Consider the following 24,764-nt stretch of genomic DNA (forward strand, 5'->3'; position numbering starts at 1 on the left):
TTAAAGTTTATTTGGAGTGGTTCTTTTTATATATTAAATAAACTATCCATCAGACTCTCAGTAACATATCAGCAACATTTCAGTCAGTGTTCTAGCAGCAACTGAACATTCAGTAGCTGATCAACAGATTTTACTAAAGATGTCTACTGATTTCTGTTGTTTTTCACAGAATATCTGTAGAAGTGAGAAATCAGTGATCTAAACATCTAAACATCCAACACCTAACCAGACTCCAGTCTGGATTAGGGATGTGATTAAAGGGTCATATTCAGGTCTTGGATTTAGATTATAGTTATATAACTATATAACAGCCAAAATAATAGTTGGGATTAGGCTATGTGTTGAGGATAAGATTAGGATTAGGGTCAGCGTTAGGGTTAGTATTGCCCATTTTCCCATCCTGGGGTATAGAAGCTGGCTCTATTTTAGCTGAACAGGTAATCACTGAGCATCAGTTAAGTTGCTAACCGTAGCTAGGTAATTTACATCCACAACCAGTATAGTAGACACAGGAATTTTGGGCAATAAAACATGTCAGCTTCACATGTGGGGCAGAAACACACTTAAACTGGCTTAAAATTATTACTGGTTGTTCCTTTAATGTGAGGCCAACAGGGAAAGAAAGGGGACGGAGAGAGAGTATAAGAGAAAAAGAGAGTGAGAGACGGAGATAAGTGACAAAAGGAGAGAGAGACAGAGAAAAAGAGAGAGAGGGATAAAGAGATGAGAAGAGAGAGGGAGAGAGAGAGGGTAGAAGGGAGAAAGAGAGTGAGAAAGCAATGACATGCGAGAGAGAGAAAGAGAGAAAAAGAAGAGAGAGGGAGAGAGAAGAAAGGAGAAGGAAGAAAGAAAGCACAAAAGCAAGCAAATGCGAGAGATAGAGAGAGAAAAAAGAGAAAGAGACAGAGTGAAAGAGAGAGACAGAGCGAGAGAGAGAGATGAGAAGAGAAACACAGATAAGTGACAAAAGGAGAGAGAGACAGATAGAGAGAGAGAAAGAAGGAGAGAGGGAGAAAAAGGAGAAGGGAGAGAGAAAGAAAAATACAGTAAAAGAGAGAGAGAAAGACAAAGAGAGAGAGTGAGAGAGACAGGAGAAGGGGGAGAGCGAGAGAGACTGAGAAAGAGAGGAGAAGCAGAGAGAGATGGAGAGGGAGAGGGAGAGAGAGACTTAAAAAGAGAGAGAGAGCTGGAGAGAGAGAAGACAGTGGAAATAAGAGAGAAAGACAGTGAAATAGAAAAAGACAGAGAGAGGAGAAGGGAGAGAGAGAGAATGAGAAAAAGAGGAGAATCGAGAGAGATGGAGAGTGTGAGAGAGAGAGAACGAAAGAGCGGAGGAAGCTCATACGCTTGTGGTGGAGGAGACGGAGTAGGAGGCAGGGGGCGGAGTCTCTGTAGATAAAGTGCTTCTGGTCACGGGGTCAGAGATAGCAGATGTGGGTATGGAGGAGAGCAGGTGGACGCGGAGAGAAAGTGAGGGAGACGGAGGGAAAGATGAATGGAGGACGGGAGGCGCCAGCTTGTGAAATCGAATGGGTTGTCATGCTATCCGTCGTTAAGCGCGAACGAGTCCGAGCCAGAATAAGCGACGGTCTATCAATTAGACAAACGATGTTGGAGGGGCAGCGCTACGCCGGCACAGACAGCCATCATTACTCACACGCTTTTAATTACCACACAAACACCCAGCCAGAGACAGCGTGCTCAACTACACACAGCTACACACAACACCGATACTGTAGCATGACTCAAAAGTTCGGGTACACTTGTTGGGTTCGCCGTGTTTTTAATGAGTCTGTAGGATTAAATGATATTAATCTTGTGTAATCTCACCTCTCAGTCAGTCCCCATACTAATGGGGTATAATACTAAACTTACACTACACCTAATAAGCTATAATATTAATACTACGTGCCTGGGTGAGGGTGAGGGGGTTGCTGGGGGTCTAAGTGGTGCAGGAGACTAAGATACTGCTACTATGATTCGATAATCGCCGGTTTAAATCTCAGATTATGCTGTTTAACCTCAGCAGCCAGAGTCTGAGCGAGCACAATTGGCCACAATTGTCACAAATGGTGATTTCTCCCCACTTATCACTCCCATTGTGATGCTAGTGAGCACAGGCGTCTGTTTGCAGGCACTCTGCAAATCAATCAAATTTGATTCGATATTTAATCTGACTCTAAAAAAAAATAAAAATAATTTTACAGATATTTTATAAAGTCAGTGGAGTTACTTTTAGTTTTAGTTTATTATAGTTGTCAGTCTAAATGCTGTCAGTCTGCCTGCTCTGGACTCAGAAATACACAATAAAGACTCCACTTCCCAGCATGCACTCATGCTAGACTTCCCTGATCGTTCCTGCTCCCCCAGTTACTGATTGTTTCCACCTAGTATGTCCTGTATAAATACCCCTCGGTTTGCTGTGTTGGAACTGTGTCACCCCCAGCTTAAGAACACTTGCTGTTGACAATAATTTACATTCAACTAAGAATTAAGTTGCATTTAATAGACATTTAGTTGAATGTAAGTCAAGCATCTATGAGGTATCTAAAATGAACCATCCAAATAAAGTGTTACCCATAATTAAATGGGGACAACTATGGGCAGTATCTTCCTAAAATTATTATTAAACATTAAACAGGTTGTTTTCTAGCCAAAAAATAAAGTATGAGCTGTACACGGCTTAGCATATATGTAATGACTATCTGCCTTACTCTGTGTAAATTTTACTCACGTGTTCTTCTGTGCCTTCCCATGCTCTCCATATAACTTTACAATTTTACAAAGTAAAACACTGAAATATTTTACTACCGGCTATATTTTTCCTACTATAAGGATCACAAAAAATCCTTAAATTTCCCCATGTGTATGAATCTGCCTTATGTATAAATTTTACCAGTCAGGTATTAAGGAGCAGTAAAGCCACTCTGCTGAAGTACAGGGTTATACAGGAGTTTCAGTGAAGTTTCTCCAGCACTAAGGCTGGAGCAGTATTAGAATTAGCTGCTAACCACAGCGCTAACTCTTTCACCATTCAGAGGAGAGTATAGACGTTCATTGAGAGTGCACCTTATAGACCATAAAATATAGTAAACATCTCAACATTTTAAAGAAAATACTGCAAATCTAATGATTAAACTGCTGTGAGGTAATCCTTCTAACCATTTTGTGCATTTTTCTATCATGTATCAACTATCAGCTGCTATGATTCTCACTCTTCTTCAAAGCTACTTGTACAAAGTACAAAGTACCCATGTTTACTTTAGACTGTGCAGAAAAGCATCCTCTACTTTGCGTCAGGGTCAGAGAAAAGCCTTCAGAACAAATTACAGCTTAATGATTCGGTCTGCCTGAGTGAGATTAAGAAACCTGAAGCATGCAACTGTTGTTCTTAAGCTGATTTCTGTGTCTGCATTATGTATATTAACCTTTGCTCTGTGTTTATTTTGAATATGTTGATGTTAATTGTCTGATGTAATTCTTGGTAACTATAAAAAAAAGGTACGCTGTCTTAGGCAGATCTCCCTCGAGAAAAAAAAAAAAATTCACTTCACTCATATGTGATGAACTATTGTAGGAATCCTGGAAATATATTTTACACTTATACACATCAGTCACATATAATGAAAAAGATTGCATTTGTGGCACTTTTACATGCTGTGTTAATGTAGCCAAAGTGGCCCAATTCGGAATGAAAATGTTTAAATTCAATGTGTTTTTACTGCCACACAGATAATACATCTGACTAGCCATTAGTGTTGTCACCTTGTGTCTTGTCTGTAACCCCGCCCCCTTGTTTCCAGCCCCAGGTGTTCCTTGCTCTAATAGTGTTTATAAGCCCCTTTGTCTGAGAGTTTCTTTGTCAAGTCTTTTGGTTTCTTGTACCTTAATATCTTAGTATCTTTGGATGTTTTGTGTTCTTAGTTTGTGAGCCTTTCTCTGGTTCTCTACGTTTCATGTATCCAGGTTTGCTGTTTTGTTTGATATGTGTTCTAGATATTGCTAGTTTTGCCTTAGTTTGTGTAGTCTTAGGTCCCATAGTATTTCCAGCCAAATAGTTTTTTGTATTCTTAGTTTTGCCTAGTCTTAGTTCTTGTCTCTCTAATTAGCAAAAGTAATAATCGTAGTCTTGAGGGTTTTTTTTTGTGTTAGCCGTGCTTGTTTTCAGATTTGTACCAGTGACTTTTGTACATCTTGTTTGTTTGAATAAATCTTATATCTGTGTCCGTTCTACTCATCTCTAACACATATGAGTGGAGTTACTTTTAGTTTTATTTTATTATAGTTGTCAGTCTAAATGCTGTCAGTCTGCCTGCTCTGGACTCAGAAATACACAATAAAGACTCCACTTCCCAGCATGCACTCATGCTAGACTTCCCTGATCGTTCCTGCTCCCCCAGTTACTGATTGTTTCCACCTAGTATGTCCTGTATAAATACCCCTCGGTTTGCTGTGTTGGAACTGTGTCACCCCCAGCTTAAGAACACTTGCTGTTGACAAAAACACATATGACAAAAAAGATTAGATTTGAACCGCTTTGACCTGCTGTGTGAACATGTCCATATTGACGTGGCCCAAATCAGAATAGGAATATGTTTTTTGCAGTGGTGTGCAGTGAGGCCCTTTTAACCCTTCAGAGAAGGGGTGACAATAGGTGCATTTAAATAATTACATAATATTTAATCAGGAAATATATATTATAGTTATTGTAAACTATAAGCATATATTTTATAAATTAACTAAAATAGCAACTAATTCAAAGCATTAGTCTGTGTTTTTCAGTTGCAATGGGACTCTATCAATCAAAAGCTTTTTAAAATGGCTTCTGCCTCCACGTGTCGGCGTGAACCCTTCTCCTGATTTTGAGAAGGGTGTAGTAATGAGTCTGTTAGCAAAGTCATAGGACAATCTAACCAATCAGATTCATGATTTTCACTATGGGGGCGGGGCCATGGAATTTGCAGTAGAGGTACCCACTATATTAACTGCACACCACTGATTTTTTGTTATTCACACTGCCGAACATAGAATACATATCTCACATAGTCACATATAATGAAAAAAGGGGCATTTTTTTGTAACTTTTACCTGCCATGAGAACATAACCAAAGTGGCCCAAATTGGAATGGAAAATGTCAGATTCAGTGTGTTTTTAGCTGATCGAATTTGGACCACTTTGACCTGCTGTGTGAACATAATCGTTTTAAAGTGGCCCAAATCGGAATTGAAAATATCAGATTCAGTGTGTTTGTTTGCCATTCACACTATCACACAGAATACACATAAGCCACATCAGTCACATAAGATGAAAAAGATTAGATTTGGCCCACTTTTTCCTGCTGTGTGAACGCAGCCTATCAGTTGCATACTGTATATGGAAGCATATAGATCAGAGTGTCCTTAAAAACACATCCAAAAAATACTAAAATACATTCAATTCAAACTCTTGACAGCTACGTACCCTAGGCTACTGTCTGCACTACATTTCTCTTCTTTACCTCCCTGACTCTCACTCTCTCTCTATATCTCTCTTTAATGTCAGCAGCCTCTATCTCCAGCTAGAATAAAGAGATAAAAATGGCTCTGAGGGGAGAAAACAGCAGGCAGCACAAGTCCTTATCTGCAGCTCTGAAATGAGCAGGCCTCCGGTGTGACTTAATCTGCGTCCACTGACCACTTCCCTCCCCGACACAAAGCCCGCGCCGGAGACCCGATAGCGGCCCGAGCGCCGCACTCGCTCTCCAGCGCCTGTTCCACAGGGAGCCTGACCTGAGCAGTGAGGCAGCGAGCCGCTCCACTGGCCGCTGAGCTGGCAGGTGCGTCCCTGGTCCCCGATCAGCTCCCGGCCGCGCGTGCAGGTGTAGCGCACCGCCGAGCCGAAGGTGAACTTGTCTCCGATCAGGGCGCCGTGGGGCGGTACGCCGGGGTGGCCGCAGTCCACCTCTGAAAGGCAGGACAGAGGTGGTCAGTGGGGACAGGGTGACCTCAGAACTCATACAATATACACACAAGCTTCTGGAGAGAAAAGTTAACTTTCAGACCTCGTTCAAGGACACAACACTGCTTTTATATTATGATGCATTTTTTGGATTTTCCTTGAAGTCCAATTTATCATGTCTGTATGATTTGTTGTAGCAAAGAAACAGTATAATGCTTAATGCTCAAATCCATAATATCCAATCACAATATTCACTGTTAAATAACCATTTCCCAATTTCTCTTTAAACCTTTTAGGCATCGGTTAATTGCAACTGCATCGTGCAACTGGATTTAGGGCGTGTCGGTGTGTTTTTGGTATCGTAAGGGCGCAAAAAATATACCTTTTGTGGATCGAAATGGGCAAAAGGCATGAACTAATTCTCTTAATTAATTAATCATGGGTGTGTTTTGGGCATATTTGAAATACACCAATCAGTGTGCCAGTTATCATTCCCTTTAAGAGGCATGTCCTCTTTGACATTAACACGTTTTTGTGGATTTTTCCAGAGGATACACTTCAAAAAACTAAATCTTATTTTATTTTTTTGCTTAGTTTTTGTCCTACTACGCATTGTGTAAGTGTACGATTATTTTGCTTATTTTAGGAATAATGAGTATTTTAGAAAAGTAGTGTAAACTTAAAATAAGCACAAAAAGTCACCAGTCAAGTTATTCTGTTATTTCTTGTGTCCAAATGTAAAGCCAAAAAACAGTGATATTTGCTTGATTTAGGTGTTACTTCATTCATTTTGACACTTTGCGATTGCTTGTTATAGTAAATCTTACTAAGACAAATTAGCTTACCCCATTGGCAGTTTTTTTTGCTTAACATAAGCATAAACATCTCAATTTACACATATTTTGTCCAGTTTTTGCCAATGGATTTTTTGCACTGTACTGACCTGTGCGCACGGTGCTCCTGCATGGCTAAGAGAGCTAGAGATTGGGTGACTGTTGACTGTTGTCAGGGTTTTAATCAGTCAGTGGTGCACCTGTATGCATAATGTTGTGTGCATTGCAATATTTTGAGCAGAACTGTGCTCTTACCCTGCTAACTGAACCTTCACATTCTGCTCTTACTGGTGCAATAATGTGCAATTAATGAAGATTGGACACCAGGCTGCTCCAATTTAGCCATGAAACCTCCCACACTAAAATGACAGGTGTTTCAGTTTCATTGTCCAACCCCTGTACATGGTTGTTCTGGACGGGAATAAAATCACAGAGGACCCCCTATAAAATAGACAATTACACCAGGACCCATCCAGATAGGAATTAAGTACAATAAACACACTGCCAAAAAGTCATGTTTCCCATATTTTGCAGTGATACAGGCGGCTCTTTAACTGTGAACGCAGTGTTAAACTAATCAAACACTGTATTCAGTACAGCAGAATAATGAAATGTGTTTTGTTGTATTTTGGTATTTTGTTTGTCACTTATGTGAGGGGTAGTGGTGGGGAGGGAGGGTTGGGTTTGAGTTAGAGGGTGAGGAAATGAGGTCATTTGAAGAGGGTTCAAATAGCTCCGTCTCAAACGCACCTGAACAAAAGCGGTGATGAGAAAGAACGGCGCCTGTGCTATTCCGGAGAGCGATTGCCTGGCAAGGGAGATCGGCTCGCTCATTAAAATTCCACTTCCTGCCGCGGTGTAGCGTCTCCAAACGCGCAGATAAAGAGAAATGAGAAATTTCACACGCTTGGGAAAAACAGGAATGCCAGGCGGCTACGAGCAGCCGCGGCGCGGCGCGCTCGCTACGAGCAGAACACAGCGAGCCGGGGACAGAGGGAGTGCGTGGAGGAGCCAGGTTCCCCAGGTTATGTACCAATTATGAGGACGGGGGTGGCAAAAAAAAAAAAAAAAAAAAAAATGAGGCGAGAGCCAATTATACTGCCTCACAGGCAAATGAGCACATCTCTCTAACTAAGCCCCCCAACACCCGGCTCAGCTACAGAAACCCACCGGAAAAAAATACAAAAATATTCATGTAATTACTGGAGGTTTTTGCTGCGGTTAGAAGTGTTTGGGTTTAGAGAGGGAACATTCAGCTCCTCTAACTTAAAAAAAAAAAAAAAACGCTTTAAAAGTTAGCCCCGCTTTTTTAATCTAAAGTAAAAATGATCACTTCTTCCACTTCTGCCTTTTTGCTGAGCGATTGGACTCATATTGAGCAACTCACTGCAACACTGAGTTCATTCCTGTTCATTCAGATGGACGTTTTCAGATTGATGGATTACTGAGCGGTTGGGCCAGTGCCCGGGGGTATCTGACTTCTTGGGGCTTCAGTTGACCTCAGTAGCTGGAAGTGACTCAAATATCACTTTGAGTCACTTTGAATCTCGACTAAGAGACATAGAACTACAGTTCAGGCTTCAAAAGCAAGGCTTCATAGCAATACTATGGGATTTTAGTTCTATATTAGCAATAAAATAACAATAAACAGCCAGTTGGTTGAATGGCCAGAATATCTTATTTCTTGGGTCCTGAATGAGCCTTAAAGGCCTAAAGGCATATTTTGTGTGGCTTCTTCTGTTTGCTTGGCTTTATCACAGGTATCTGGAAGCTGGTCCAACTCTAAGAATAAAGACACTATGTGACAACTCGACTACCACTGTCAAACACTGAATATTTGATGTAGGCCTTTAATTTAGGCTGCAGATGTCAGAAAATGTTAAAAAGCATCAGTAAATTTTAGATTTCATTTGTTAATCAAGGGAGCAGAGTCTGGAGGAAGAGTGGAGAGACACCCAGTCCAAACTGCTTGAGGTCTAGAGTGAAGTTTCTACAATCAGTGATGGTTTGGAGAGACATGTCATCTGCTGGTGTTGATCCACTGTGTTTTATTATCAAGTCTAAAGTCAGTGCAGTTTTGTTTTCCCACAAAATCTTACAGCACTTCATGCTTCCCTCTGCTGACCTTAACTTTTATGGAGATGCAGATTTTATTTTCCAGCAGGACTTGGCACACTGCCTACACTTCCAAAAGTACCAATTGGTCTTAATTTTTTGAGATGCACCTTTATTTCTGACTTCTACAGAATTTAGTTTGCCTAAATAGCCTACTTCACTATTAGAGTTAGGCATTCAATTCAGGCTGCAAATTGTAGATTATCTGTTTAAGAAGCATGAAATATGATCATTTCTGCTATCTTAACTACATGATTTTAGTTGAATTTTAGCACTTGGCTAACAACAATACAATTAATGATGTATTACCAGTTACCAATAGTGACTACTCAATAGTGAGACTTGATCAGATTTACGTAGGACTTTAAATCAGGCTGAAGATAAACTGGCTGTTTTTTTTTTTTTTTTTTCAGCAGCAATAGTAGGCTTTCAGTTCTACCACTGAAGACCTAACCAGCTGGAAAGATTTTTTAGCTGCATTTACCAAGTGCAAGGGCTGGCTCCAGGGCTAGGCGCCCTCCGACCACCAGAGGGGGGCAACGGGCAGCCTCAGGTTGCAATCAGGTCTAATCAGGAACACCTGTGGCTTGATTTTAGAAGAGTGAGGAACACAGACCAGCAGTTGCTGTGTCTTTGTGTGTGTGAGAGTGTGTGTGAGTGGCCAAGTGGCTACTATTCCTTATACTTTCGAGCTCTCGAGTCCCTGAGACATAATTTCTTTCTTTCCCTCCTTCTTCCTTCCTCTCAACAAAGAGAGAGAGAAAAAAAAGAGTAATAAGTAAATAAATAAATAAGGCTGTGCCTTCCTTTTCTCCTTTGTTTTCCCCTATCTCCGTTTCTCAGTTTTCCTTTTGTTGGGGGAGCCATTTTGTTTTGTTGAACTATTTTTCCCTACCCCTGGGAAAGCCAGCCTCCTCCTGGCAGCCTTTGTTCTCATTTTCCCGCCAAAATCCCCACATTGGGTGCGGGTTGTTCTTTGGTTTTCTACTTCTTTTTTTTTGTTACACCTCCTCTAAAACAATCCCTACCATTTCTCACCACAGCTGCTTTTGCTAAAAGAGTGGTAGAGCACTCTACTACCAATTAAACTTTGGTTTATTTTTTATTCCAACTTAATCTGCTCTCAGTCTTGTCTACACTGCCCTTGGGTCCTATTAACTGCCTTTACTAGGTAGCTCACCCAGTAAGGTGGTTGTGTTGTGATCAAATAACCTAAGTTTGATTCCCTTTCTGGGCGAGCCCTTACACCAAAATACCACTTAGCATTTTACCAATAAATTCATTTTTAAATAAAAAAAGAACTAAAATCACATAGTAAAATGACTTTTATTTTGCAATTCACAGAAATCATTCTGGCCTAGAAGCCCCGATAATTCCACTCCGTCAAATACTTCAGACTATCCACTGCAAATATGGATTTAGTCCTTGTGGAAATTGCTAAATGAGCTGAAATAAATGGAGAAATGTAATCTGTTCTCCGGCTCTGACAGTGTGATATTGTTAGTGACTCATGGCAGTCGTGAGTCACGGCTCCATTAAAACGCTACGCTGCACCGTGCGATAGCGGTGTTAGCAGTGACGTGTGCAGGGCCGCTTCTGTTCCAGCACTGAAACACAGTTCAGATCCAGAGAAAGCAAACAAACATAAACATGGATGTAAAAAGAAAACTACTGAACCGTCTCACAGATCAGCATTTCTCAGAATCTCATTTACTAATTACTCAATAATTTATCTTCATATGTTATTACTGCAGGGGGAGTGCATGGGGTCCCTACAAACATACAGTATCTGAACCTCCTACAGATTTCAAAGGACCACCGTGATCACCCCTGAGTCTTTGGAACAAGCTAGATCAGCCATTACCAACCTCCAAACTATTTAACATGTCATTAGTTATTATTGCCAGGGTAGCTGTGTGTGTGTGTATGTGTGTGTGTGTGTGTGTGTGTGTGTGTGTGTGTGTGCATTTGCACATCTGTGTCAGCAATTGGTGCAACTTAAAGTAGCTGAATGCTGCATTTATTGCAACCATTAGGGAAGTGTATTTTTATTTATTTATTATTATTTTTTATTATACATATTATGTGATTTAGACCAAACTGAAATGAATTAATATATATATATATATATATATATATATATATATATATATATATATATATATATATATATATATATATATGAGTTTTGAGAATTTTTGACTGAAGTATAATGATTTAACACAAAAGCATAATTTAGGTCGTCTTTATATTTTTTACAGTGTAAGCAAACATTAGACATTAAAAAAAACAAACTGATTTAGGAAAACGGTTGACTAAGTTTAGATGAGTTACTTCAAAATGAATTGGTAATTAGTAACAACATAATTTTACTTTAACCATTTTACACGTTACATTTTAGGAGTGATTTTAAAAGGTAGAATAGAAGATAGAGTTTGACTAAAATGACTAAAGTTAAGTCAAAAACAGTAACATTATCAAGTTCGCCTCCATATAGTGACTCAAAGTTATTAAATGATAGAATATGAGAAAAGCAACAATTAAACACTGCAAAAAAAAAAAAAAAATTAGAATTAAGAAGTTCATTAAAAACCAACTGGCCATTGCTAACATTATCATTTTATCGCACCATCAGTCATTGGCCTTTACGTTAAATTACACCTGTACACTTGTAAACAGTGACTCAGTAAAACGTAGAATATAAGATAGATTTTGATTTAAATACCTTAACTTAACTAAACTGTAACTGTAATCAGTAACATCATCATTTTAAGCTTACCTGACTACATTTTAACAGGGCTAATCTCTGAACAGTGACTTAAAGTTGTTAAAGCAAAAAAAAAATAATAATAATAATAATTACATTACAGAAAGAAAGAACTGAGTTAAAAGAACTGAATTAAGTTGAGTTATCTCAACAGCTCTAGTAAAACATAAGAAAGAAAGAAACTAAACCAAGTAACTAAATTAAGTTGAATTAACTCAAAGGTCAGTATGAACGGTCACTCAAAGCTCAAAAAGATAGGAGAAAGCTACCACAAATTAAGAGAGCCAAGTAAGGAGAACTTTTGACTAAACCAGGTTAGGTAACTCAAAAACACTCAGTAAATGGTAACATTATCATTTTAATTTGGCCTAATGTTACTTTTTTTAAAGGTAAACCTTTGAACAGTGGCAAAATGTAGAAATGGTAGAACATAACTAAACTTAAAACTTGACACTGCAAAAAAATAATTAATAAATCAAATTTTTGACCGAATCAGGTTGAGTTAACTCAAAAACACTCAGTAAATCAGTATCATTATAATTCAGATGGTCTAATTTTAAAGTTTTGTGGGGTTAACATACAAATAATAACTCAAAGCAGACAATTACTGCGAAGAGAAAGAACCATATGGAGAACTTTTGACTAAAATAAGTTGATTTAACTAAAAGAAAAACACAAAAACTTAAAGAAACTGTAATATCATAATTCTATGTAACCTGATATTACATTTTTAAAAGGTAAACAGGTGAACAGTTGCTGTAAACTTTTTTTTTTTTTTGCCAGAAATGTGGCAATATGATATGTCATATCACGTCATAGGTGACCACAGACGATTATACACTTAACAGTGTTGTGGAACCAATCTTGTTGGGAATACATGTGATTTATTTATTTATTTATTTATTTGTGTAATTAGACAAGTACATACATTAATTATTAGTAAATTATTAGAAATTGCATTAATAAACAATTAGCATACAGGAGTTTTACATTTTTACAGGGTAAATGTGACTTTTGAATCGTAGCATATAAAAAGGCAGAAACCTAGAAAATAAAAAAAAATAAATAAGGCTAATTTTTGACTGAGCCAAGTTGAGTTAACTCAAAATTGCTTTATTTTAATAGTTTGCAAACTTGTAAGAAAGTGAGTGAAAGCTTATGAACAGTGGAAAATAAGAAAGCAGAAACTCAGGCTCTAAGGAAACAGAAAGAACTGTTCTACCCAGGAAAGAACAGCTAAGTCCAGAAGGTCTCAGGCTCTGGATTGTAAGTCTCTGGCTTTACTCCACTGCGGCTGATTGAAGCAGCTTCTCGGTGCCTCAGTCTGAACCTCTGCTGAGCTCAGAAGCTCAGTTTAAACAGGAGCTCATTTCTACACATGACGGGGAATCTGTATTCCGCCGTGCTGCAGGGCTGTCACTGTAAATTACATTAGCCAGTGAATAATATGCTGATTATTTCTACAATTAATCAGAGTTTCTCAAAGGTCAAACAATCAGTCGGTGGAGAATCAGTGGAAATGACTGAACTATAATAAGCCTTTTAAAGATTTTAAATACTTTATTGGAAGAAACACACTGAAGTGTGAATCTCTGTAACTGATTAACTGATGTATTGTCGGGATGAGAACACTGGACGTTGCTGATGACCCATTGTTGTATCGGTATTAAGAAACTTGCTTACAATATACCAGCCAATTACATCATGATAGATGCTTGTGTCGCTACAATTTTTGCAACTCAATTTCTTTCTATTAATTATTAAGAAAACTTGTGAAAAATACGAGGTAACAAACAAATTGCACTGATTAAATGGAATACACAGTGAAACTATACACCACTAAGGTCCGTGACTATGCTCTTCGCTATCTTACAACCCGTCAACAGTCCATTTTCATGCCTTGCACCCTCACTTTTAAAATAGGGCAGACTCATGGGTGTGGTGGTCTGGAAATGAGGTGTAATTAGGTACATTTCTGTTGTGTTTCTATCTTTGAGGTGGGAAATACAGGTGCGCCACTGACTTATTAAAACTATGTGTATCAACTGGGCCCATTAGTCCATCAGACTGTTTTATACTGTAATAACCAGTTTGAGATTTTATCATCATGCAAACCAGCAAATAAATACTGTTTATTTATTGATATATCTTATTTATATGTATTTTTACTGAGGACACAGCCAGTCATATAGACTTATTGTTCCAGTCTGAAGTGCTGAGCTGAGCACAGTGCAGGAAGAGCAGCGAGACAGAAGGGAGACTAATGAGAACATACCGATGCACTCCGGCAGAGGCCTGTCCCAGTAACCCAGGGGCTGGCAGGTCAGCACCGACGCTCCAAACAGATAAAAGCCGGGATTGCAGTCGAACGACACCACCGTCCCGAAGGTGAAGTTTCCGAACTCTATCTTGCTCTTCCGGATGGAGTTGGCTGGAATTCCAGGATCCGTGCAGTTAACCACTGCGAAAACAGCACAGTAAAAAAAAACACAAAATATATGACTCACGGGTTTCACCGTCCAAACACAACAAGATGCGCACCATAACGGGCCACTTTACAGAGGTTGCATTCAGCATTACTTTAACAGCCTAATTATTCATAATTGCCTTTTAATGTGCGTTTCCACCGCCACCTGTCACTGTATATACAGCACCGTTACTTTAGTGCTCACTCACAACTTCCATCTGTCATCACCTACTGAGAACGGCTCACACAAAACACCACGACCGGCAATTATTACCACTATTAAAAAAAACATAATTAAATAAAGCATATAAATAAACATTAGACTGATGCAACACCATTTTCTCAGCTGGTTCAACACAGAGATTTATAATTATAGGGGTGAATTATGTGGCAAAAATAAAACTTCACAATACTTGACTAACTTTTTTATATTACACAATAAATATTTCATATGTCTGGCATTTAATTAGTCAAAAAACTAAGATCAAACACTATGGCAAAGCTAGTGTCGTGATGCTCTTTTTTTTATCTTACACCCTGTCAACAGTCTATGTTCACGCCTTTCTGTGTGTTGACTTAATACTCAATACTCAGACTCCAATAGTGTCTCAAGATAACCTCAAACACTGACCTAAGACTCAGTTCTAGTCTCCAATCCAAAGTCCAATCAGAGACTCTAGTCTAAACTATTTAGAAACTGAGAGACTCCAAGACTTGACTGGAACTAGCACCCAGAGACTTGATTTAGAGACTTAAGACTCAATTAAGACTCCCACGCAGATTGTAGACTTAATACAGACTCCCACTTAGAGATGTAAGACTTAATTCAGACTCCCACTCAGAGATTTAAGACTCAATTTAGACTCCCACTCAGAGGTTTAAGACTTAATCCAGAATCCCACTCAGAGATTTAAGACTCAATTTAGACTCCCACTCAGAGGTTTAAGACTTAATCCAGACTCCCACTCAGAGATTTAAGAGTCAATTCAGATTTCCACTCAGAGATTTAAGACTTAATCCTGACTCCCACGCAACGATTTAAGACTCAATTCAGACTCCCACTCCGAGATTTAAGACTTAAATCAGGCTCCCACTCAGAGATTTAAGACTCAATTCAAACTCCCACCCAAAGATTTTAGTTTCAATTCTGACTTTTATTAGTGACTTAAGACAAAACTCAAACTCCTACACAAAGACATAAGTCTTAATTCAGACTCCCACTGTTTAGAAACTAAGAGACTCAGAAATCCAAGACTTGACATGAACTAGCACCTAGAGACTCAAGACTCAGTAAGACTCCCACTTAGAGATTTAAAACTCAATTCAGACTCCCATGTAGAGATTTTAGACTTTAGAACTCCGCTCAGAGATTTAAGACACAATTCAGACTCCCACTCAGAAATTTAAGACACAATTCAAACTCCCACTCAGAAATTTAAGACTGAATTCAGACTCCCACACAGAGATTTAAGACTTAATTAAGACTCCATCTAAGAGGTTTAAGACTCAATTCAGGCTCCTATTTAGAAACTAAGAGACTCAGAGATCCAAGACTTGACTGGACTAGCACGCAGAGACTTGATTCAGAGACGTAAGAAAGAAATTGCATTCTAAAGATGCATGTCTGAACTATCACCTAAAGACTCAATATTCCACTTCCAAGACTCCCATGCACAGACTTAACACTTCACTCAGACTCCCAATCAGAGATTTGAGACTTAGTTAAGACTCTTATCTTATCAGAGACTAGAAATCAACTCAAATTGGCTTACCAATGATTCAAGACTCTCAATCAGGGACTCAAGACTCACTATAGAATTTTATTTAGAGACTTAAGAGACTTACTCAGACTCTCATTTAAAACTCAAGACTTAAGTTGATTTTAAGAGACTTGACTTGAACGAGCACCTAGAAACTCAAGATTTAAGACTTAAAAAGACTCTTACTCAAGACTTAACTCAGACTCCTATAAGAAAATATAAGACTTGACTTCCATTCCAGAGATCCAAGACTTGATTTGATATAACAACTAGAGACTTAATATGTGACTTAGACGTCTAGACAGACACTTATTTTCTTTAATGGAGGAACAGTTAGATTAACTAAGCGTTAAGGTCGTTAAAAATAGTCCACAAAAAACTTTTCATTACTTAACAGCTCTTTGCATTGCTCACTGTTTGTCTACAGTAGCTAAGAAAAGCTGATTTCTCTTATTGAATTAAATGCGCATTTAAATAGCAAGCTGTTTCACTGGAAGCAGTGCTAATTTAGAACTACTTTCCCTCATCAGCTTCTCAAATATGTCCAGTAATTAGCGTGAACTATGCAACTGCCTACGCTAATACAGTAAAAATACTCATATTCTATACATACAGAAGCGCAGTGTTATTGTGTTCAGACTCTGCTGTAAATGAGTTGGGCGTGTGGTGCCTACAGTTCACTCATATCACATGTTTACTGCGTGGTCACGAAGCTCTTTCCAAACTAATCTATCAGCTGTGTATGAGCATGTTGTATTTGGACCCTAAATGTCCACGGTTAAGCCCAATTTATCGAGCCAAGCGCTCTCCTGCACACGGGTCAGCACACAAGGGCCGCGAAAGCTCATCTTATCTCCTGATCCACACGGGCAAAAATTGTCACAATTCAAGCCAATGATTGGGACGAATTACCCATCGGCTGGAGTGCCGGCCTGAGAGCGTTCACGGCCTGAAATTGGGTCATTCTCGCTTGAAACGAAGTGGTGAGCACAAACGAAAAAACAAAAAGAAAAAAAAAAAAAAAAAGACAATTTCCATCAGTGCAGCTGTGGTTACGGTTAAGGTGGAACTTTAACGAAAGCCGGCTTTGCCGAGAGCTCACCTCTGCAGCTGGGCGGCTGCTGACTCCACTGTCGGTCAGCCTGACACTGCGCCTGAGATGGACCCTCCAGGATGTAGCCGTCGTTGCAGAAGAAGTTGACCACATCGTTGAGGTTGAAGCCATCGCCAACTGTGCGCCCGTAGATCGGACTTCCTGGGTGACCGCAACTCACGGCTGTTGAAAGGAAGAAAGAGAGAGGTAGATAGGTGGATAAATAGGTAGGCAGGTAGATAGGTAAGTGGGTAGATATGTAAATAGGTAGGTTCATAGATAGGTAGGTAGATATGTAGGTAGGTAGATGGGTAGATACGTAGATGGGTAGGTAGATAAATGGGTAGGTAGATAAGTAGGTAGGTAGATGGGTAGAGAAGTAGATAGGTAGGTACATAGATAGGTAGGTAGATATGCAGGTATATAAGTAGGTAGGTAGATGGGTAGATAAGTAGATGGGTAGGTAGGTAGATATATAGGTAGATAAGTAGGTAAGTAGATGGATAGATAAGTAGATAGGTAGGTACATAGATAGGTAGGTAGATATGTAGGTATATAAGTAGGTAGGTAGAGATGGGTAGATAAGAAGAAAGGTAGGTACATAGATAGGTAGGTAGATATGTAGGTATATAAGTAGGTAGGTAGAGATGGGTAGATAAGTAGCTAGGTAGGTACATAGGTAGGTAGGTAGATATGTAGGTAGATAAGTAGGTAGGTAGATGGGTAGATAAGTAGATAGGTAGGTACATAGATGGGCAGGTAGTTACCAAGTAGATAGGTAGGTAGGTAGGTAGATAGGTAGGTAGATAGGTAGGTAGATAAATAGGTAGGTAGGTACATAGATAGGTAGGTAGATATGCAGGTATATAAGTAGGTAGGTAGATGGGTAGATAAGTAGATGGGTAGGTAGGTGGATATGTAGGTAGATAAGTAGGTAAGTAGATGTATAGATAAGTAGATAGATAGGTAGGTAGATATGTAGGTATATAAGTAGGTAGGTAGAGATGGGTAGATAAGAAGAAAGGTAGGTACATAGATAGGTAGGTAGATATGTAGGTAGATAAGTAGGTAGGTAGATGGGTAGATAAGAAGAAAGGTAGGTACATAGATAGGTAGGTAGATATGTAGGTATATAAGTAGGTAGGTAGAGATGGGTAGATAAGTAGCTAGGTAGGTACATAGGTAGGTAGGTAGATATGTAGGTAGATAAGTAGGTAGGTAGATGGGTAGATAAGTAGATAGGTAGGTACATAGATGGGCAGGTAGTTACCAAGTAGATAGGTAGGTAGGTGGGTAGATAAGTAGTTAGATACGTAGATAGGTAGATAGGTAGGTAGATAGGTAGGTAGATAAATAGGTAGGTAGGTACATAGGTAGATTGATATGTAGGTAGGGAGGGAGGTGGGTAAATAAGCAGGTAGATACGTAGGTAGGTAAGTAGGTAGGTAGACAGATAGGTAGATAAATAGATAGGTAGATAGGTACGTGGGTAGATAAGTGGATAGGAAGATACATACTGTAGATAGGTAGGTGGATACATAGATAGACACGTATGTAGATAAATAGGTAGGTAGTTAGGTAGGTAGGTAGTTAGGTAGGTAGGTAGATTGACTCCTGATCCGACAGGTTGTGGTTTAAAAATGTAGAAAATAAAGTGTGAGGATCAGACAGAAATCTTGTCAACACAAACATAATGAATTCAAACCCCTCTGATTTTTGCAGCTTTCCGTAAATGAGCCGTATGGACTGTGAGGTAAACAGCTCAGAAGCTATTAGCAATATTTACACAGCATTCCAACCCATTCTTTCCAGGAAAACACAAAGAAAAAAAAACACAGAAAATGTGTTTCTTCAATGATATGAAGACTTAATCTGTGATTAACCCTTTAATGTAGACCTCAAATTTCCTGCATAGGAACAGCTGGCAAAACAGCCATGAATTTAACTGAAGATAGAACAGATATATTAGCACTCGAGGCTAAGTATGTACGAACACGTTCTGCTGCACACATCTAATATAATTCCGTTCTGAGGCAGAGGAACGTCTCTGCATTGCAAATATGCTTTTTGTTTTCCTGTTATTTATTTGTACTTGTTTTGGTTTGCTTACTCTCTGCTTCTGTTTGTCAGCCTAATCCTGCAGATCAAACATACTCCACTCCATCCTGCAGGACCCTGGAGCAGAGAAAACTTCTGCTCTTCTCCACAATCCACCACACCTGATCCGGGTAATCGCATTTCCAAAGCTCTTGATTACCTGGCTCAGGTGTGCTGCACGCTGGAGTAGAACAAAAGCAGGGAGCAGCTTAGAAGACCCTGGAGACTGGATCATGGAACTCCACTGTAGATAATATAGAAGAAGATCTAGTAATGAGCAGCTCAGGCCCTGAGGGCCTCGGTGCTGCATCGGTTTAGTGTCCTTCCTGATCAGAACCTAAGTCACCTGATTAGCTATAAAAAAATACCCTAGTCTGCCACAGGTACAGAACCTGTATGAAAAAGTATTGGAAGCTAATCGTGAAAAAAATTGTAGGTCAAAATAGGTTTTAACCACCTTAATAGCTGGTAGACCACTTTCATCAGATCTCCACATTTATTTCAAATGTACCCTGCTTAAAAACCCAGTTCAGGATCAGATTGAACCAACAACACCCAGCAAAACAGGCAGAAATGCTCACAAACATGCAGCGTTCACCTGAAGAGGACTCCTCGGCGCAGGGGAGGAGAGTATTAGAGTTATTTCACGGTCCTAACGTTTAAGTTACCATCATCGCTTATTGTCAATTTCGATTTTAAGCTAACGTTCGTGGTGTTAGTCTGTATAAACCATACGCCGTTTTGTAGTTAAGTTTCAGTTCTGTTACAGATGTTGTGAAACTACTTTTTGTCAGAAGGCACATTCCATATTAAAGCATATTCATTCTGAAGGTCCTTTGATTAATTTTCTTTATTTATTTTGTAAAAAAAAAAAACTGTTGTATAAAAGCAATAGAACACTCGAGGTCGTGTGTTATTGCGAATAACCAAATCACAGCAGTGATGTTATTCATGATAACCAGTGATGTCAGTAATGCGTTACTTAGTAACGCGTTACTCTAATCTGACCCTTTTTTTCAGTAAGGAGTAATCTAACGCGTTACTATTTCCAATCCAGTAATCAGATTAAAGTTACTTATTTAAGTCACTGTGCGTTACTCTCTCTCTCTCTCCACCTCATCTCCTCCACAAACACACACACACACACACAGACACACACCGCTCCCTTACCCATTCCCCCTCCGCTCTTCCCCAATCACACTCGTCTCGCTTTCTCCCCTGTCTCTCTCTCTCGCGCTCGGCGTGTCTTTAGTTTCCGCCCGTTTTCCGCTCCCTATCTCTTTATAAAGGCGTTTTTTTGCGGCCGCGTCCCAATTCACTAGCCAGGGCAGCGGTCTGCCACAAATTTGATTGGCAGAGGAGAGCGTTTAAAGATTTTACACCACACGTGATTGGAAGTTCACTGTGGCGCAGAGCGCACATACCGTAAAGACAAGAAAAGTTCTTGTTTAAAAAGTTCAGTTTAAATGAACACTGTCAGAATTAAATCCTTCTCAGTAGTTGGGTCCGGTATGGGTCCGTATTGGACAACGTCTGGGTCCGGACCCGGACCGCAGTCCACCTATATGCGATCCCTGGCCTAGACCATATACACGGTTCTGTTTTATAAAACCACTCCTTGCTGCCCTGCAGAGAACAACAGGTTCAGTGTTCAGTTTCACAGTGTTAAATATGTCAGGTCAAGAAAGACTTTCTTTATTTTATATATTTTTTATAAAAACAAGTATTTATGTTTAGTAAAATCAAGAAAGACCATATTTTATTTTTTATAAAAAAAAAACCTTATTTTTTTAGGAAATAGTTCAACTTAATAGAGATAAATTGTTGCTGTTAAAAATGCATTTTACAATAAAGGGAGTTTTGGCAAAACTGGTTATAATGTTTATGTTAAGGCGGCGGGAGGTGGTGTCTGCAGCTGCTGAAAGTAACTAATAAAGTAACTTAGTTACTTTTAAAATCAAGTAATGCGTAAAGTAACTAAGTTACTTTTTAAAGGAGTAATCAGTAATCAGTAATCGGATTACTTTTTCAAAGTAACTATACCATCACTGATGATAACACACTCCCTCTCGTGTTCTATTGCTTAAATATACTTATAGTTGGTTTAATCTGGTCTGTATCAGTAAACATGTTTGTAAACTTGCGGTGCTTTCTTCTGGATTTGGTTCGTTTTCACACAGGAAAGAAAAAAAAGTTGTAATAAACATCTTTACCAAGTAATATACCAAGTTAAACTGGCTATTAGAGCAGTTTAGCTCAGACTTCTGGAGTACAGCTAATACCTGCGTCAGACTGAGGTCAGTTCACCACAATTGAACAGCTCAAGAGTTAATTTAGGACCAGACCCAGACCACATCTTCAAAAAAGTATCGGTGTGGCTGTTTTGGTCCATATCTGAATGCAACTACTGTATTCATACATATCTAAACAATTTTGACCCATTTAAATCAGATATAAAAAGTGCAAAAGTTAAAATGCACTAAGACTGACCTCCCAGCATATTTAAGAACACTCCCACCACCATGTTTAACAGATAGGCTCCTTTGCTTTGGATCTTGAGCAGGAGGTTTAAAAAAAAAAAAAAAAAACATAGATTTTAACAGAAACACGACTTTAACAAAGTCTCATAAAAAGAAAGAAAACTACAATAAAGATAAAGAATGAAGCTCCAAACGCTCAGACATCTGATATTTGATATAGTCATTGTGGCTTCCATGTGATTTTCTGTTAAATTGACGTCTTCTGCTTTTCCGACCTGCTGAGAAATCAAAACTTGATCTTAATTGCTGTTTTGATTGAAACTGGCTTTTGTAGGACTGTAATTACGCAACTGCTCAGTGAATTACACAGTGCATTTTACATTTTACAGAACGCTGAGTCAGATGTGGAACAGCAGGGTAAACTCTTGTGCTGTGTTCTGCTGCATCTCTCTAGAGAAACCCTCTGATTGGTGGAGAGTTTTATACACTGTAACGGCTGTGAGGGAGGCAGTGGTCACTTACACACACAGGATGGTAGATGTCCTGACCAGGTGTGGTCCTGCTGGCAGATTCGCACGGACGAGCCGATGAGTCGAAAGCCGGGGTTGCACTGGTACACCACCGTGTCCCTGTAGCCAAAGTTCTCCCCGATCACCTGACCGTTCACCATCCGCTCAGGTTCCCCACAGTGACCGGCTGGAGAACAGAGAGACAGGCATTAAACACACAAACACATACAGGGGTTGTTTTTTGGATACAATCCGGGTTAGCACCCGAACATCCCTTTCAGACAGCTTCCTCTTACAGCGTCCACAGTTAATCCTGTTGGATGTGGTTGGTCCTTCTTGGTGGTATGCTGACATTACCCTGGATACCGTGGCTCACAAAGACTTGCTGTCTTGGTCACAGATGCTCCAGCAAGACGTGCACCAACAATTTGTTCTCTTTTGAACTCTGGTATGTCATCCATAATGTTGTGTGCATTGCAGTATTTAGAGCAGAACTGTGCTCTTACCCTGCTAATTGAACCTTCACACTCTGCTCTTACTGGTGCAATGTGCAATTAATGAAGATTGGACACCAGGCTGCTCCAATTTAGCCATGAAACCTCCCACACTAAAATGACAGGAGTTTCAGTTTCATTGTCCAACCCCTATAAGTGCCGACTTCAATACCTCAGCTTGATAATACATAACTAAGTAATGCATATTGCCGTCAAATGCCATGTTTTTATTTTGTTGATTTTGTGTGAAAAACTGAGTCATCTAAAGATGCCTGCGGGGAACCTGTACGACTCATCTGAAGCGGTGGGACACATAAGGCACGAAAAATGACATGAATTTATCTCTTCAACAATGTTAGATTTACTCTACTGTAGTATTATAAACGATTATTAATACAATATGGGCCCTATTTTACACCTTGTGCAATGTGCATCATTTTCCTCCCAATTTAGCTCGGACAATTGTCCCACCCACAACATAAGGAGGGTGAAGACTAACTAGCACATGCCTCCTCGGATACATGTGAAGTTAGACTCCGCCTCTTTTTTTTTAAATGCTGCTGATACAGAATTACCGAGTAGCATCACAGTGCACTCGGTGGAAAGTGCAGCGACTCGGCTTTGATACATCAGCTCACAGACGCATCCTTGTTTTGATCTACATCACCCTAGGAGTGATGAGGGGAAAGAGAGCCATCTACCCACCCAGAGAGAGCAAGGCAAATTTTGCTCTCTCAGGGCTCCGGTAGCTAATGGCTAGCTACATGAATGGGATTCTGGTGCTTCTAAATTTATCTACCACGATTGGCATGGTGCTTTTGAAATGAACTGCAGTCAGTTTCTGGCACAAGGTGTACTTGTTCCTGTCGCTAAGATAGCAAAGACAAATTAACATGTTCTAAATTAAGCTGCACTGTGTACAGTCGACCACTGTAGATGCCTAAAGATTGCTAAAATAGAGCCTTAAAATGTATATTTTCCAGCATAGTGATAAATAAAGGCCTTTAAAGCATATCCAATATACAATCACAGCATTTACATTTACAATAAAAGCTATATATGCTTCATATTTAAGAAGAGCCTTTAATGCAGCAGTATGTGAGCCACCACTAAAGGACGCACATTTCTGGACAAGCTGAGAAAAAAAACGAGAGAACCATGGGTTAGGATGAACTCCAAACCATCACTGATCATCAGTAAATTTTACATTTCATTTGTAAATCAAGGGAGCAGAGTCTGGAGGAAGAGTGGAGAGACACACAGTCCAAACTGCTTGAGGTCTAGTGTGAAGTTTCCACCAATCAGTGATGTTTGGAGAGACATGTGATCTGCTGGTGTTGATCCACTGTGTTTTATTATTAAGTCTAAAGTCAGTGCAGTTTTGTTTTCCCACAAAATCTTACAGCACTCCATGCTTCCCTCTGCTGACAACTTTTATAACGGAAATGCGGATTTCATTTTCCAGCAGGACTTGGCACACTGCCCACAAAAGTACCAATTGGTCTTATATAATATTTAGATTTTCTGAGACACTGATTTTTGGGTTGTCATTGACTGTAAGCCACAATCATCAATAATAAAAGAAATAAATGCTTAAAATAGATCACTCTGTGTTTAATACATCTATATAATATATAAGAGTTTCACATTTTGAACTGAACTACTTAAAATAAAGTAGCTTTTCAACGATATTCTAATTCTTATTCACTTTTTTGAGATGCACTAGAAGAATTATAGAAGCTTTTCTCTCTATTACAAGTCATTGGTGCATCACATTGGAGCTTTTCACATTTCCAAGCTGTCATTTTAGGGACGAAACAGCTCACAGTATTGCTTTAAATATGTGTTAAGCTTTTATCCCAAGAAACTCTGACATATATAATGAATATCATAATTCAGATGGGAATATCCTTCCATAACCTTGTGTTATTTGTGGACATTATTTTAAGGCAGGTAAAAAAAAAAAAAAAAAAAAGGCGCAGGGAAACAGGAACGCACAGTCAGTAAGTTTTAAAGGACATGACGAACTCGGACGAGCCTGGAATGATTACCCTAATCATTAGTACCGAACACGGCCGCGCAGAACAAATCCCGTCCGAACAGACCGCCCCCTCACCCCGGCATGCCTCTGATAGTCATGGAAATTAGCCATTGAAACAGTTCTGTCGAGGCGGTGGCGTACAAGCCCGCCGCAGATGGTGTTGCTGCGCG

General features: G+C 39.4%; 1 protein-coding gene across 2 annotated transcripts in view; it reads right to left on the reverse strand.

Moving 5' to 3' along the window:
• The window catches only part of csmd3a (CUB and Sushi multiple domains 3a), a 777,572-nt gene that overhangs the window by 130,387 nt on the left and 622,421 nt on the right, over positions 1–24,764 (reverse strand). For both annotated transcript variants that reach the window (XM_049467549.1, XM_049467548.1), the window contains exons 53-56: positions 22,073–22,246; positions 16,983–17,156; positions 13,929–14,114; positions 5,770–5,943 (exon numbers count right to left, since the gene is read on the reverse strand). In XM_049467549.1, coding sequence (XP_049323506.1) covers positions 5,770–5,943; positions 13,929–14,114; positions 16,983–17,156; positions 22,073–22,246 — 708 coding nt within the window. The remainder of the gene's footprint in view (positions 1–5,769; positions 5,944–13,928; positions 14,115–16,982; positions 17,157–22,072; positions 22,247–24,764) is intronic.

Source organism: Astyanax mexicanus, chromosome 1 (genome assembly GCF_023375975.1).
Source record: "Astyanax mexicanus isolate ESR-SI-001 chromosome 1, AstMex3_surface, whole genome shotgun sequence".
Lineage (NCBI taxonomy): Eukaryota > Metazoa > Chordata > Actinopteri > Characiformes > Acestrorhamphidae > Astyanax > Astyanax mexicanus.